This window comes from Aricia agestis, chromosome 11 (genome assembly GCF_905147365.1).
Source record: "Aricia agestis chromosome 11, ilAriAges1.1, whole genome shotgun sequence".
Classification (NCBI taxonomy): Eukaryota; Metazoa; Arthropoda; class Insecta; order Lepidoptera; family Lycaenidae; genus Aricia; species Aricia agestis.
Genome location: NC_056416.1, coordinates 9,448,110 through 9,463,405, shown reverse-complemented (window position 1 = coordinate 9,463,405; position 15,296 = coordinate 9,448,110). Strand labels below are relative to the sequence as shown.

The following is a 15,296-nucleotide window of genomic DNA, read 5'->3' as shown; positions in this document are numbered from 1 at the left end:
AATTTGTTTGCTTATATAAATATAAGCGATTTATTTTTTTTTGTATGGGAGAAAACACTCAAATCCATTTTTTTTCGGACTGTCAACAACTGTAAAGTGGAGATTAACCAGGGGTTATTGTCAAACATGAGACGCATCCTACAAGCAATAACACTTCTGCCCGTTTTCGCCCGTTTGGAAATAATTTACAGAAATAAAAAAAATTCTATGGCCGAAATCATTCAAATCCATTTTATTCCGGACTGACAGCAACTGACCACTTGGGATTCACAGGGTTTGTTGTCCTACCTGAGACGATTTTTACAAGCTATAACACTTATGCCCGTATTCGCCCGTTTAGACAAAATTTACATAAATATGAATTTTTCTATGGCCGAAATCATTCAAATTCACTTTATTCAATACTGATTACATCTGACACCTTGAGATTCACAGAGATTGTTGTACTACCTGAGACAATTCCTACAAGCCATAACACTTGTACCCATACTTGCCCGTTTAGACGTGAGTACATAAATATATATTTATTTATTATGAAAGAAACTATTCGAATCTATTTTGTTTAGAACTGATTACAACTGACACTTTGGTATTCACAGCGATTGTTGTCCTACCTGAGACGATTCCTACGAACTATAATACTTGTACCCGTAGTTGCCCGTTTAGACGTGAGTACATAAATATATATTAATTATTTTTTATGAAAGAAACCATTCGAATCTATTTTGTTTGAAACTGATTACAAATGACACCTTGGTATTCACAGCGATTTTCGTACTATTTTAGACGATTCCTACAAGCTATAATACTTGTACCCGCACTTGCCCGTTTGGACGTGAGTACATAAATATTATTTGTTTTCTAAAATAGTTTAGAAAACAAATAATATTTATGTACTCACGTCCAAACGGGCAATTCGAATAGTCGAATCTATTTTGTTCGAAACTTATTACACTACATGCCTTCAAGTGTCCATAAATTATTGATACATGGTGCAGATATCATTGCACATTTAAAATTTATTCCTATCGGACGTCTTTAGGAAGAAGCCTCTGAAGCTAGGAACAAAGACTTTCGAAAGTTACGAGAAAATCATTTCCGCAAAATGGATCGAAAAAAGACAAATGAAGACATATTTCATGGTTTGATTATATCTTCAGATCCCCACTTGTCGAGTGTTCGACCGATTTTAAGGCATAAAAAAGCAGACGCAAATGATGATTTAAAATATCTTTTAGAGATTAGTTCCAGCCTCAATGAACTTGACACTGAAGAAATAGAATTTATTAATGTTGATGATGTTCCATTGAATGACGAGTCTGATGACGAGTAAAAAATGGTATTGTGGTAAAGTTTTATGTCTGCTTTCTTTTAGTTTTAGTAATTTTAATTTTAGTCTAGGTCTTTAAAACAGTAAGGATATTTTTATTATAGTTTGTACCTTGTTTGTGTATATTACTAACATTTTTAACATAATTTTAAGCTTATTTTTTAACTAACAAACTAATTGAATATATTTACATAGATGTCATTAGTTTCTTAAAGTATACAATTTTTACTCTTATAAGTTTTAAATATGTTTGGACAAAAAAATAATGAAAACACAATATTATTATTTCAACGGTGTATTATTTTAGAAGTAAGTAAGATTCATCTCACCCTCAGGTGGGACAACAATCCCTGTGAATACCAAGGTGTCAGTTGTAATAAGTTTCAAACAAAATAGATTCGAATAGTTTAGAAAACAAATAATATTTATGTGCCCACGTCCAAACGGCTTGCCCGTTTGGACGTGTAGTGGGCCCGTACTTGTCGGGTACAAGTATTATAGCTTGTAGGAATCGTCTAAAATATTACAACAATCGCTGTGAATACCAAGGTGTCATTTATAATCAGTTTCAAACAAAATAGATTCGAATAGTTTCTTTCATATTTTGAACGAATTGGAATATGTTCCAAATATTTCTTTAAATTAGATAATAAGACAATGGAGGAAATCTCTTGCAGAAATAAATTACCTTTAAATAGTCAAAATCCTACCAATTTAATAGATTCAAATATAGTAAGTGAAAATAATTGTAATTTAATTAATCTGGTGCATCAGAATTTACAAGGTATGGTAGGTAAAGAACTTGAAATTGAGTTATTTTTGAAGGAATTTAACATTGATATTATGTGTATATCTGAACATTGGTTTAGATCACATGAACTCATTTTCAACTGCAATGATCACCAGATAGCAAGTACGTTCAGTAGAGAAAATGCCATTAGAGGCGGCTCTTTAATTTTAATCAGAAACAATTTTAAATTTAAGGAACGTAAGGATATTGTGAGTCTCTCTACTGAACGAATAATAGAAGTGGCCTGCATAGAGCTGAACCATCTAATAATTGTAAGCGTATACAGGCCTCCATCAGGGTTATACGAATCTTTTGAAGTAACTATGGAACAAATTTTGTCAAAAATATGTGCATCTAACAAAAACCTCAACTACTGTTAGATTCACATCTTTATTTCAATCGTATAACCTTTACAGTTTGTTTCAGGAACCAACAAGGGTCTGTGAGACTACAGCCACTTGTATTGACAATATATTTACTAATCTTATTCCAGACAAAAAAGAAATAATTAATAAGCTAAGTTCTGATCACTGTGGACAAATAGCCTCTTTTAATATCAAATGTGACAGTGATGCGAAGAAAAATCTTGTGTTTATTCCTGTGACCACAAAACGTATTGAGCAATTTAGAAGTAAATTAAATTCAAATATCCATTTATTGGACAGCTCACATAGCTCTGATGAAGCTTTTAATAAATTATTTAAGGTGATAAGAACTCAATTTAATTCAATATTTACTTCTAAAACGGTTAGAAACAGTAATAAAAAAACTAAATTTATTAATTGGGCAACAAAAGGAATAAAAATAAGTAGGAAAAGATTATATGACTTATATGATGAAAGGTGTATTAACAATAGTGAAGTATTTAAAGCATATGTTAAAAACTACTCAAAAACATTCAGAAAAGTTTGTAAAGCTGCTAAAGCCCTATATATAAAAAATAAAATTAAAAACTCTAAAAATAAAATCAAAACAACATGGCAGGTAATAGCGGGTGAGACTGGAAATGTCACCTGTCGTAGCTCTGATTTTGAACTATACTTTGAAAATAAAAAGATTACTAATGATCAAGAAGTTGCGACGGTCTTTGAAAAGTTTTTTGCTGACATTCCGGTCTCAACGACAAAAAATTTAAATTCTTCGTCTGAAGCTGCCGAAAAGCTACTCAGAGACAATGTAAAGGAATGTGATGTCAATTTTAAGTTTAGAGAAATTAACCCCAGAGATATTATTGATACCTTTAAATTGTTGAGTATCAAAAATACTGCTGATCTCTGGGGCATGTCCACAAAAATTATTAAATCAATAATTGACATCGTAGCTCCTCATTTAGCAATGATTTTCAATGACTGTATAAAAAATTGTGTTTTTCCTGACTTAATGAAGCATAGCAAGATTGTTCCTTTATTCAAAGCCGGAACTAAATCGGATCCCACGAATTTCAGGCCTATATATTGATATAGGCCTGAAATTCGTGGGATCGGATAAAGGTCGGTAGAATTGTCTACCGACCTTTAGTAAAATATTTGAAAAAATTATTTTAAAACAATTACTAGTACATTTTAATTCTAATAATTTGTTACATGATAATCAATACGGATTTACTAAGGGTCGATCCACAACGGATGCTGGTATAGGACTCCTTTGCAGTCTTTTTGAGGCTTGGGAGGAGTCGCAGGATGCCTTAGGTGTGTTTTGCGATCTCTCCAAAGCCTTCGATTGTGTTGAGCATGCTACATTGATCAGGAAATTGCGCCACTACGGAATTAAAGACTCTGCTCTCAGCCTTTTGACTTCTTACCTTAAAAATAGGACTCAAAGGGTTGAGGTTAATAGTAAAAGGTCCAAAGGAACCAAAATAGAATTAGGTGTCCCACAGGGATCTATATTAGGCCCATTTCTTTTTCTCATCTATATAAATGACTTACCTTATCTAGTTAAGGATAATAATAATGAGATAGTGCTTTTTGCTGATGACACTTCACTTATTTTTAAAGTGAAGCGACAACAGTCGAACTACGACGAGGTAAACAGTGCTCTCTCAAAAATAGTACATTGGTTTAATGTTAATAACTTACTTTTAAATTCTAGTAAAACAAAATGTATAAAGTTTACTTTGCCCAATGTTAGGCAAGTCCAAACTAATGTAGTATTAAATGATGAGAAGATGAATTTGGTAGACAACACTGTATTCTTAGGTATTACACTTGATAGTAAATTACAGTGGGGTCCTCACATTGTTAATCTTGCAGGTAGGCTCAGTTCTGCAGCATATGCAGTCAGAAAAATTAGGGAAATTTCTGACGAAGATACGGCACGATTAGTATATTTTAGTTATTTTCATAGTAGGATGTCATATGGAATCCTTTTATGGGGAAACGCTGCCGACATTAATACAATATTTGTGCTGCAGAAGCGAGCCATACGTTCTATTTATAAAATGTCTGCTTTAGAATCTCTGAGAGATAAATTTAAAGAAATTGGTACTGTTGCTTCTCAATACATTTTGGATAATGTAATATATGTTAGAAAAAATATAAGTAAATTTAAAGTTAAAAGTGACATTCACTCTAGGAATACTAGAAATAAGCACAAGCTAGATATGCCGGTGATCAGACTTAGTAAAGTCAGTAAATCTTTTAAAGGTATACGCCTTTACAACAAAATCCCAGAAAACGTTCAAAATCTTTCCATTAATAAATTTAAAAAAGTAGTTAAAGAACGTTTGTGTGCCAAAGCCTATTATAAGGTCAATGATTTCATAAACGATGGCACACCTTGGGAGTAGGATGGCTTCTTGCAAGGCTACTTCTTCATTATTATGGGACTTACAATTATGTATGTGGATATTGTATATAATATTTAGTTACAAAATTGTAAACATTATTTTAAAAGATTAATTTTTTTCTCACTTTTTTTGGTAAAAAAGTGGGCCCCGTGCGAGTTTCTTACGCCGGTTCTTCTCGCCGGGTTAGTTCCCGAACCGGTGGTAGGCATCATGTAGGACTTTCTGAAACAATTTATTTTAAATTAATTCAGAAATAAAACAATTTTGATTTTGATTTTGATTTCATAAAAATTAATATATATTTATGTACTCACGTCTAAACGGGCAACTACGGGTACAAGTATTATAGTTCGTAGGAATCGTCTCAGGTAGGACAACAATCGCTGTGAATACCAATGTGTCAGTTGTAATTAGTTTTAAACAAAATGGATTCGAATGATTTCTTTCATAGAAAAAAAAAATACATATTTATGTACTCACGTCTAAACGGGCAAGTACGGGTACAAGTGTTATAGTTTGTAGGAATCGTCTCAGGTAGGAGAAGAATCGCTGTTAATACCAAAGTGTCAGTTGTAATCAGTTCTAAACAAAATAGATTCGAATAGTTTCTTTCATAATAAATAAATATATATTTATGTACTCACGTCTAAATGGGCAAGTATGGGTACAAGTGTTATAGCTTGTAGGAATCGTCTCAGGTAGTACAACAATCCCTGTGAATCTCAAGGTGTCAGATGTAATCAGTATTGAATAAAGTGAATTTGAATGATTTCGGCCATAGAAAAATTCACATTTATGTAAATTTTCTCTAAACGGGCGAATACGGGCATAAGTGTTATAGCTTGTAAAAATCGTCTCAGGTAGGACAACAAACCCTGTGAATCCCAAGTTGTCAGTTTCTGTCAGTCCGGAATAAAATGGATTTGAATGATTTCGGCCATAGAATTTTTTTTATTTCTGTAAATTATTTCCAAACGGGCGAGAACGGGCAGAAGTGTTATTGCTTGTAGGATGCGTCTCATGTAGGACAACAACCCCTGGTCAATCTCCACTTTACAGTTGTTGACAGTCCGAAAAAAAATGGATTTGAGTGTTTTCTCCCATACAAAAAAAAAATTAAATCGCTTATATTACGCAAACAAATTAACGAGGGAGTTTTATATCCTAATATTTATAATAGAACAATGCCCTACAATATTCCTGGCCAAAAAAAAACAACGATTTTCAACAATTGAGTTCTATGAGTATGGAGCGTCGAATTTGGGACCACAGTGCGGCGCCCTTTTCTACCTAGCTATTACAAAAAGATACATAAATAAACACTTTTAACGATTATAGTTAGGTTAAGCAAGTAAATAATAATAAACAAATGTTTAATTATCTGCCTGCTACAAAGCAGGTAATAATGATAGTGTATCGACTCACGGGCCACGGCGCCCCTCTTGCCTTTCCACGGCACACCATCCAGGGCGCCGCGGCGCACAGTTTGGGAACCCCTGGTATAGATAATACGGCCTCGGCTAATATTATAATCTGTTTCGGTTACCTATCACACCGTTTTGAGAGCACTCATTCGAAAACGGTGTGCCTGAAGTGAACAACGTTGTATAATGAGACGGCTCTGTATATTAGGAATAATATTAATTTTGGGTAACTAAACAATTTTTACTAAGTTTTTCGCAACCTGGTTTTTGAGTTTTTTTTTACTAGAGTTTATCTACTAATAGCTCTCTCAATTAGTGACGCATTACGCTATCAAATGAATAAACTTCTGTATAAAAAAACTCAGAAAATAAATAAACGAAAAACATTTCAACATGCTACTTTATTTTGTCATGTAGCAGCTGCAATAACATGTAGAGGGTTACTGAAGAAAGACAGGAAGAGGCGGCTGTTCCTCAGTCGTCATGTGGTCACTGAGACCACGGAGTTCGATGGAGGAGTGTTGGTGGACGCCGAGGGTGTCATAGAGGGTGTCCTGTCCAGGGCCATCATTGATGATGTACTGAGTGAAGAACATTCGCTGGAGGTATATGTTATTTTCATTTTGTGAAGTACCATCGAAGAAATCAATTTATAGGCAGATGGCAGACCTTCGGCATTTGGTAGGAATATGTTATTTCAATGTTATTTGTAATTTATCCGCTGGGTTTGACATAAGACAAACAAATTACGTTGGTCCTCAATCAACCTATGAATGAACTTCTCAGATAGGACATACAAATATTTCGATAAATTCTTAATTCAGATACTTGGTGAGTAGAAAAGGAAGGTACTGAAACCGTTCAAAAACAACATTTAATATTTAATTTGGATTTTGATGAAGCTTCCAAAACTAGTGCCAAAAAGGAAAAGTTTATATATAGCTTAAAGAATTAATTATTTCCTCAAACGTGTCTATGAAGGTCACTCAGTTCACAAAAACTTGAATCAAGTAAACTAGAGAATTATACGTCATTAAAAGTTTCCAAGAAGGTTCCTAATAGTACTAGGTAATTTATATAAAATCTAATATATTTGAAGGGTAAGGAAACGTTGAATTTTATGTTAATTTTATAAAATATACTACAGAAATATACTATAATAGCTACTTATGAACTGGTTCAACAATAAAAAAAATTAAATAATACTATATTTAGTTTTTAGCAAAAAAAGAACATAATATTATTCACAACTAAGAAAAAAAACGCAGCTTAGTAAAACAAAATACTGTGTTATATCAATTAGTAACGTACATAGTTACACCGACAGGTATAATGAAAACCTAGCCTAAAACCAATTTTAATAATTTTTATCTGGCGAAAAAACGTTAGGAGGTTTTTATGGTTGGATTCATATGCGCCGCTACTTAAATAAATACCTAATACATTAATTTTGCTTCTGATCTCGCGGTGGAGCGCCTAAACAGTGCGTTCGGGCGGGCGCATATTATAAATCCAGCCGATGTCAACGCGTATACTTTTGGATGACCATAACTTTGTTCAGATTATCGATGGTGGAGACCTAGCTCTGATGGCTGGCGCGATAGACTCGCACGTGCACGTCAACGAGCCGGGCCGCACCTCATGGGAGGGATACGTCACCGCCACCAGGGCAGCGGCGGTCGGCGGGTTCACCACCATCGTCGATATGCCACTGTGAGAACGCATCGTGTTATCCTATTTTATTTTAACTAGACGGTGCATCATGCTCTTTTTACGTAAAACGTCATTATATTTATTAAACTATTACTAACTATTATAAACATCGTCGCCCATGGACATTTATGGTAACACTGGAGCTTCTAAATATATCGGCGTTTGAAATTTGAATTCGTAAAGTATAATAATATAACACAACATTCTCAAGGCAGAATTCGCGCCTATGCAGTGGCCAACGACTAGTAGAAACGGGCTTATTTTTGGGCAACCGCTACATTACGTCGAATGACAAGGAAGTAAGATTTAAAATGACCAAATAATGAACCGTGATCTTTCATTAGATGCGCTGTAGCAATAAAAACAATTTTAAGATTCTATACAAAGTAGAAACAGCAGTAAATATGGTCATTGTTAGAAGAAGATTAAAAACTCATTTTCACACGAAGTATTTAAAAAGATAATTAATGTATCCGAAGAGTTTATTGCATAACTTTTACATAACTGGTCATTAGAATTTAAATACAGTTTCTTAACTTAGGCATACATTACACGGTAGGTTTTGTTGTCAGTTTTACCACAGTCATGGCTGTAACTGATGGATAAACTACCGTGTAAGAGCGTGACAGACGGTTGCATGAAGTCGATTGACGAAAATCTGGATATGTTGATTTTTGCTTCATGCAACCATCAGTCACGAATTTTGAGTGAGTGTTGTCACATCTGACTAAATAGTAAAAAAATAGAATCGTATACCTTTGAAAATTTTGACTTTGACTGACATAAAACTGAAGAGAATTGAGTGACCGTCTAATACCATTCGTCAGTCCATCAGTCACCATCAGTCAAACATAATTCATGATTGATGGAATTGACTGTCGCTTATATGATCGTGAAATGGATGCCTAACAATAATTAAATTTATATTAATTTATTTTCTCCAGGAACTCTATACCGCCAACAACGACGCTGAAGAACTTTAGGACCAAGGCATTTGCTGCCAGAGAGGAGGTGTATGTAGATGTCGCCTTCTGGGGCGGTGTTATTCCTGACAATGAGGTAAAATATTTTTTATCTAAAGAATTAATGAAACCCAATTAAATTTTGAATTGTAGAAGGCAATATAATATTTTTAAATTTCTTAAAAAAGCGCTTAACTTTATAGATAGTTATTATTTTATAAATACAGAAATAAGAACAGATAGACTTACTAAACGACAAATAATTTTGAAGGTCTTATAATAACACGAAATCCTTAAAATATGTTAAGGGTTAAGATTTGCATAATATCGACTCCCGTAGGCCCTTTCGTAGCACCGCGTAGGGATGCTACGCACGCGTAGACCCTCGCAAACACGAACTTGTACTTAGAAAAAATAATTATACATTTTATGAATTTTTGTCTATGAATGGAAAGAAAATTAATTATTACTAATAGACTTCTTATCTCATGGTCCATATGTTTGTAAACACATTATTATTAACCTTTGAGATAAACACTAAGCAGTCTTCTTCCTAAGGTTTTTAGGAAGAAAGAAGGAAATATCGTCGAGTCTTTTATTTAAAAAATGAAAATCAGATATTATCATGAACCGAAACTCTTTCTTTGTATTATGCTGAAACTTCAGAATAGATTGTAATACACATTATAACGAATATAATAATTAAGGGTTTCTACCCTTAATTATTATATAACGAATATAATAATTAAGGGTTTCTACCCTTAATTATTATATTCGTTATAATGTGTATTACAATCTATTCTGAAGTTTCAGCATACAACAATAATTCTTTATTGTTGTAGGTATTAACTACCTATGTTTTAACTCCCTCCTTTAGCATTATTATCTTTGTTTGAATTCATTGACATCGAATCGTTATCATCAAATGACATTGTTTTGGTCTCGTAAATATTAAAATAAAATATACTAGTCTAGTTAGTATAACGAGCGCTTAAAATAAACCAGACAATGTCACAAAAAATTTATTTACCATATTGAATCAGCAAAGAATGTTGTACGCTCCTAGCATACAATATTCTGTGCTGATTTGCATGACAAAATTATGCGATAAAAAATTTTATGTTCTCATATTTTCTTACAAAAGCCAAAGCATTTTGAGACATAAGGAAATAAACGCACAAGTTGAATGGACGATCATGAACGATAGACAATCATTCTTTATATTTTCCATAACCATATTTACTAATATTATAAATGTGAAAATGTGTCTATTTATCTGTCTGTCCGTCCGCTTCACGTCCAAACCGATCTCGCTGAAATTTTGTATGGATATACTTTGAGTCCCGGTAAAGAACATACGATACTATTCATCCCAGAAATATGTACGGTTATGTAGAATTTTGGCGCAACTGAGTTACCGACGTCATCTAATGAGGAAATAAATGCACAAGATGAATGGACGATAATAATAATATATATGGACGCTTCACACCACGTCAGTCTGGCCCCGTGGTAAGTACCTGATGGACTTGTGTTACGGGTACCAGACAACGGAAATAATTATATTTAATACTTTTATACTATACATATATTTAAGATTTTTATTATATGATACACATATTTAATACACAGACATGACCTAGGAACTTTGAAAACTTTTTGTTCTGTCGGCGGGATTCGAACCTGCAACCCTCGGCTTGAGCTACCAACGCGCTCACCACTGAGCCACAGAGGTCGTCACGATGTATGTTATGTTTTAAAATCTTTTCATGAATCATGAAGATTGTTTCTTTAATTCATGAGCTAGAAATACTTATGTAGTTCTTTTTCTTTTCACCCACAGCCTGAGCTGCAGCAGCTAATGGAGGCGGGAGTGGTCGGCTTCAAAGGGTTTCTGATCGACAGCGGAGTTTCCGAGTTCCCCAACGTGATGCCAGATGAATTGGAGAAGGTGTTCAACGTATTGAACGGTACCGACACTGTTTTAGCGGTGAGTTGAACTTATTTTCTTGACTATTGGGATGATCTAAGGAGGAGTGAAAATTAACTTTTAATGACTACATAGAAGAATATTTCATTTCTTTTGTTCGAATTTCGAGCCGCTCGAATAAGGTTCATGTTAAATATAAATATATGTACATACAAATACTAATACAAATAATAGTACCTATCTTAATAAAATATAGTAAACAAGGGTCTGCTTCTTAATTAAGAAACCTTAATAATTGCTTTATCATCAAGTATGATTCTTTCGATACCTTTACCGCAAAAAAACTTAACTTAAGTATAATAATTATAGTCACTTAGTAAATCTTATACAATAGGGTCAAAAGCCATTATAATTTTAGATTAACTGTTCCATTGTTTGTACTTATCTTTTCCAGTTTCATGCTGAGAAAGCCTTGAACAATTCCGAATCCTGTAGTTGCAAAGGTTAGTGGATAAATTATGGTACTTAAATCAAATTTAGATATAAGTAATTTTTTTCTGTAGTATTCATTAAAATATTTTAAAGAATATTTTTTTATGCAATGTTACAAAAAGTTGGTTTAAATATTCTGGAGTTAATTGTGTGCTATGCTATATATAATTATATATATATATATATATATATATATATATATATATATATATATATATATATATATATATATATATATATATATATATATAGAATAGCATAATTTAATTAAGAAAATATTCAAAAAGGAATAAATTATCACCTATAAAGTAAATAAACATGATCCTTTCTACTGTCAATATTGTACTGTTGCAGACCCAACTCTGTACAGCACATACCTGGACACTCATCCCCCGGAAATGGAGTTGGATGCGGTCTCGCTAGTGGCCAGCTATATCCCGTACTACGAGTAAGATACAATATCTCGCAAGTTTGACCGTCAAAAGATATACTTACAAATACAATAAAAGATAATTTGTTAAAATATTATCTTGTTTATGTGATGATATTATGTGTTGATGATATTATAGATCTTTTTATCTTATCAATATCCTCTTGATGTGGGGCATTTTGAATAAAGTCGTAAATTTTCTTAGCAAGATATCCATAGTTTCTAAGATCTAAGGATGCTCTTATACTCCAATCTTACTTGAATCTTTAAGTACATTGTACATCAGGCCATGACTGTAGAAGGACATGAGTACCCATGCCGGCTTCGATTGATTGATGTTGACAGTGGTGGCAATAATGGGACAATCTGTGATTGTCCATCATGACTTACTTTAATAATTAACTATAACTTACGCGTATTTGCAACATTATAGTGTCCACGTCCACATAGTGCACGTGTCCGCTGAGGGCGTCATTCCTATTCTCGAAGCAGCTCGGGCTAAGCGGATCGCAGCCAACTCCAAGCGCTGGCGAGGCGGCGTCACCGCGGAGACCTGCCACCACTACCTCTCGCTGAGCTCGGAGCAGATCCCGCCTGGACACACAGAGTACAAATGCGCTCCACCGATTAGGAACATCACTAACAAGGTATACCGTTAAGAGGAGTCCACACCGCCGTCTTTCCATACAAACGCTGTCCCCTGTTTCCTCCCTAGATAGATAGCCGGTAGAGTTATGATTTTTTTCCTGAATATCTATGGCCACTATTAGCATGTCCCTATGTTTTCTTTTTTTCATAATTTTATTAATAAGATTTGAAAAGATATGAACGTCCAAAAACCCAAAAAAATGGCAAGATTTTCCTCTGTGTTCAAACACCCGGAAAACAAAACTGGCTAGAATATACAAAAAAATAAAACATAGGAACACAGCTCAAGCCTCGTTTTAATTCTTAATGAAAAAAGTACTTAAATCGGTTAAGTTTTGGAGAAGGAATCAGCGGACAACGAATCGAAGATTTTCTGTTCTTTTATTAGAACTTTTTTCGTGTTGTCTCTATCGCGCTCTGCGGTGGGAGACTTGAGATTGGTGAGACAGCAATACATTTTCAAATACATATTTTCAATTTTACTCGCCCCTGGTGTATCCTCTTAAGATGCGTCAAATGATTTAGTTAAATGACTGTCCCATGGGCGTATATAAGGGGGTGTCCTGGGGGTCCGGACCCCCCCCCCCCCCATTACTATCCATCTTACTTGTCCAATTTCGACATTATTATATGTACCTCGCCGATTAAAATCGGTGCGGTACATGTATAAAAAATATTTTTGATTTCCTAAACACGTTGCCGATTTGCTGCTGCGGAACCCTTCATGGGCGATTCCAACTCGCACTTGGCCGCTTTTGTACGTTAGGGACAATATCAAAGCTATACGCCCGAGGACTGCCCTATTTGTCACGCTAATTTTGTAATGTATTTTGTAAGAGTTAAGACAAAGACAAAATATTGGGCAACTAAAGTCGATCTTTTTAAAGAATTACGGTTTTACTACAAAAGATTTAAACACCTGTTGAACAGTTGATTAGAAAAAAAATCAGTACATAATGGTCTCAAAACAACTGTTCAACAGATGTTTAAATCTTTTGTGGTAAGACCATTATTAACTATTGTGTTTTTTTTTTAATTACAGAATAAACTCTGGCAGTACATAAAGGAAAGAAGGATAGACCTCATAGCATCTGACCACTCACCGACTGTGGTAGAAAACAAGACACCGAACTTCCTCACTGCCTGGGGCGGTGTTTCTTCAGTACAATTTGGTAAGTTATAGTAAACGTTTTCCTATAGTATGTCCTAAAAATCTCCAGGCTAATCAGCTGATGGCGAGAACTAATCTTTATTAGTTCATCTTCGGTGTTTACCGAAGATGAAGAGAACGTGCAGAAAATATAAAGATGCCAAATAGATAAAAATATATTATGTAAGGATACCACTAAGCAGGTTCCTATTTTTCTAGGGTTGTCTCTATTCTGGACCGAAGCGCGGGCTAGGGGCTACAATCTGAGCACAGTCAGCCACTTCCTATCATCGGGTCCGGCACACCTCGCCGGCTTGCAAGACAAGAAGGGAGCTATAAAACCCGGCCTTGACGCCGATCTCATTTACTTTGATCCGAATGCTTCATTTATTGTCACGCCTGAAATCATCGTGTACAAAAACAAGGTAAATGCTGCTGATTCTTATTTTTTGTCGGTACTTGTCTTGTACACAGTAGGTACGACTGGTATTTTATACGCCATGTATTGAAAAACTTTGCAGTTATAGAGTTATTAAAAAAATATTATATTCTTTGAAATCTGTGTTCAATTAACTGAAGGTTGATCACTTAAGGATTGGTCCAGTATGGTGTTAGTAAAAAAATATTCACAATCCTAGGATGATTTAGCTGTTTCTACCTGTATTTGTCGTGTTATTTTAGGATCAAGTCAAGAATTAATCTTATTCTTATTTTTAAATATAAAACTTATTGTTTCAGTTAAGCCCATACATGAACAGGGTTTTAACAGGTAAAGTCATTCACACGTACCTGAGGGGGCAGCTGATATACTCAAACGGAGAATTGGTAGAGCAACCAGCTGGAAAGCTACTAGTCAACGAAACAGTATTATTTGGATTTTAGGAAGTTCTAAAATTAGTGTTAATTGAATAAAGCCATAGTAACCAGCAAAAGTGTAAGCCGGTATTAGTGGCATAACTTTGTACCTACTTTCTTATGATCCCTACCTACATGTAGATAATTTATTAATGTTATAAATTAATACATTTTTAAGGTTCTGTTTATTTATTAATTTTACAATAAAGTTTAAATATGAACGGTCTTACTACAAACGATTTAAACACCCGTTGAACAATTGATTAGAGAAAATTCAGTACAAAATGGTCTCAAAACAACTGTTCAACAGATAACAGATATTTAATATTTTGTGATAAGACCGAAATATTTTTAATTTTTTTACGAACAATGATATTTATTAAAAAAAATCTGTTTTTTTCACGTATCGCTGCTTTTCTGTATAGCACAGAAAAGCAGCGATACGTGAAAAAAACAGATTTTTTTTAATAAATAAGACATGACGATAAGTAGTACAATCACAACAACTACAATAGTGTAGTTGTTGTGATTGTACTACTTATCGTCATGTCTGGAATATCACAAACAGTATTATTAATAGCTTCCAGAACCGGAGCTGAAAACAATCTGAAGTTCACATCTGTCTGATTTTTCCACGACCACGGTACCCTAAGTGACAAAATACAGAGATTTCGATCATCAACTTTGATATCGTTCAATGGAAACGTGGTATAATCTTTGGCGTTTATACTTCCTCTGGTACTCACGTTATGCTCCTTCATCGTATTCCAGCAGGCTAATTCGT

At 34.1% G+C, this 15,296-nt stretch overlaps 1 protein-coding gene across 1 annotated transcript; it reads left to right on the top strand.

Annotated features, from left to right (window-relative positions):
- The first annotated feature begins 6,476 nt into the window (after window positions 1-6,476).
- On the top strand, window positions 6,477-14,632 carry LOC121731622 (allantoinase-like). Its single transcript, XM_042121142.1, has 11 exons — window positions 6,477-6,558; window positions 6,750-6,937; window positions 7,894-8,045; window positions 8,990-9,104; window positions 10,851-10,997; window positions 11,392-11,440; window positions 11,784-11,877; window positions 12,293-12,506; window positions 13,550-13,679; window positions 13,877-14,082; window positions 14,396-14,632. Exons 1-11 carry the CDS (start codon window positions 6,519-6,521, stop codon window positions 14,537-14,539), a joined length of 1,479 nt encoding a protein of 492 aa, XP_041977076.1. The 5' UTR covers window positions 6,477-6,518; the 3' UTR covers window positions 14,540-14,632.
- The last annotated feature ends 664 nt before the right edge of the window (window positions 14,633-15,296 follow it).

Bases quoted from the DNA above. Each gene is read 5' to 3' on its own strand.
- LOC121731622 (XM_042121142.1), top strand. From the start codon at position 6,519: ATGAGACGGCTCTGTATATTAGGAATAATATTAATTTTGG. The intron at 6,938-7,893 runs GTATATGTTATT...AACTTTGTTCAG, and splicing joins GTGAAGAACATTCGCTGGAG to ATTATCGATGGTGGAGACCT. The intron at 13,680-13,876 runs GTAAGTTATAGT...CTATTTTTCTAG, and splicing joins TGTTTCTTCAGTACAATTTG to GGTTGTCTCTATTCTGGACC.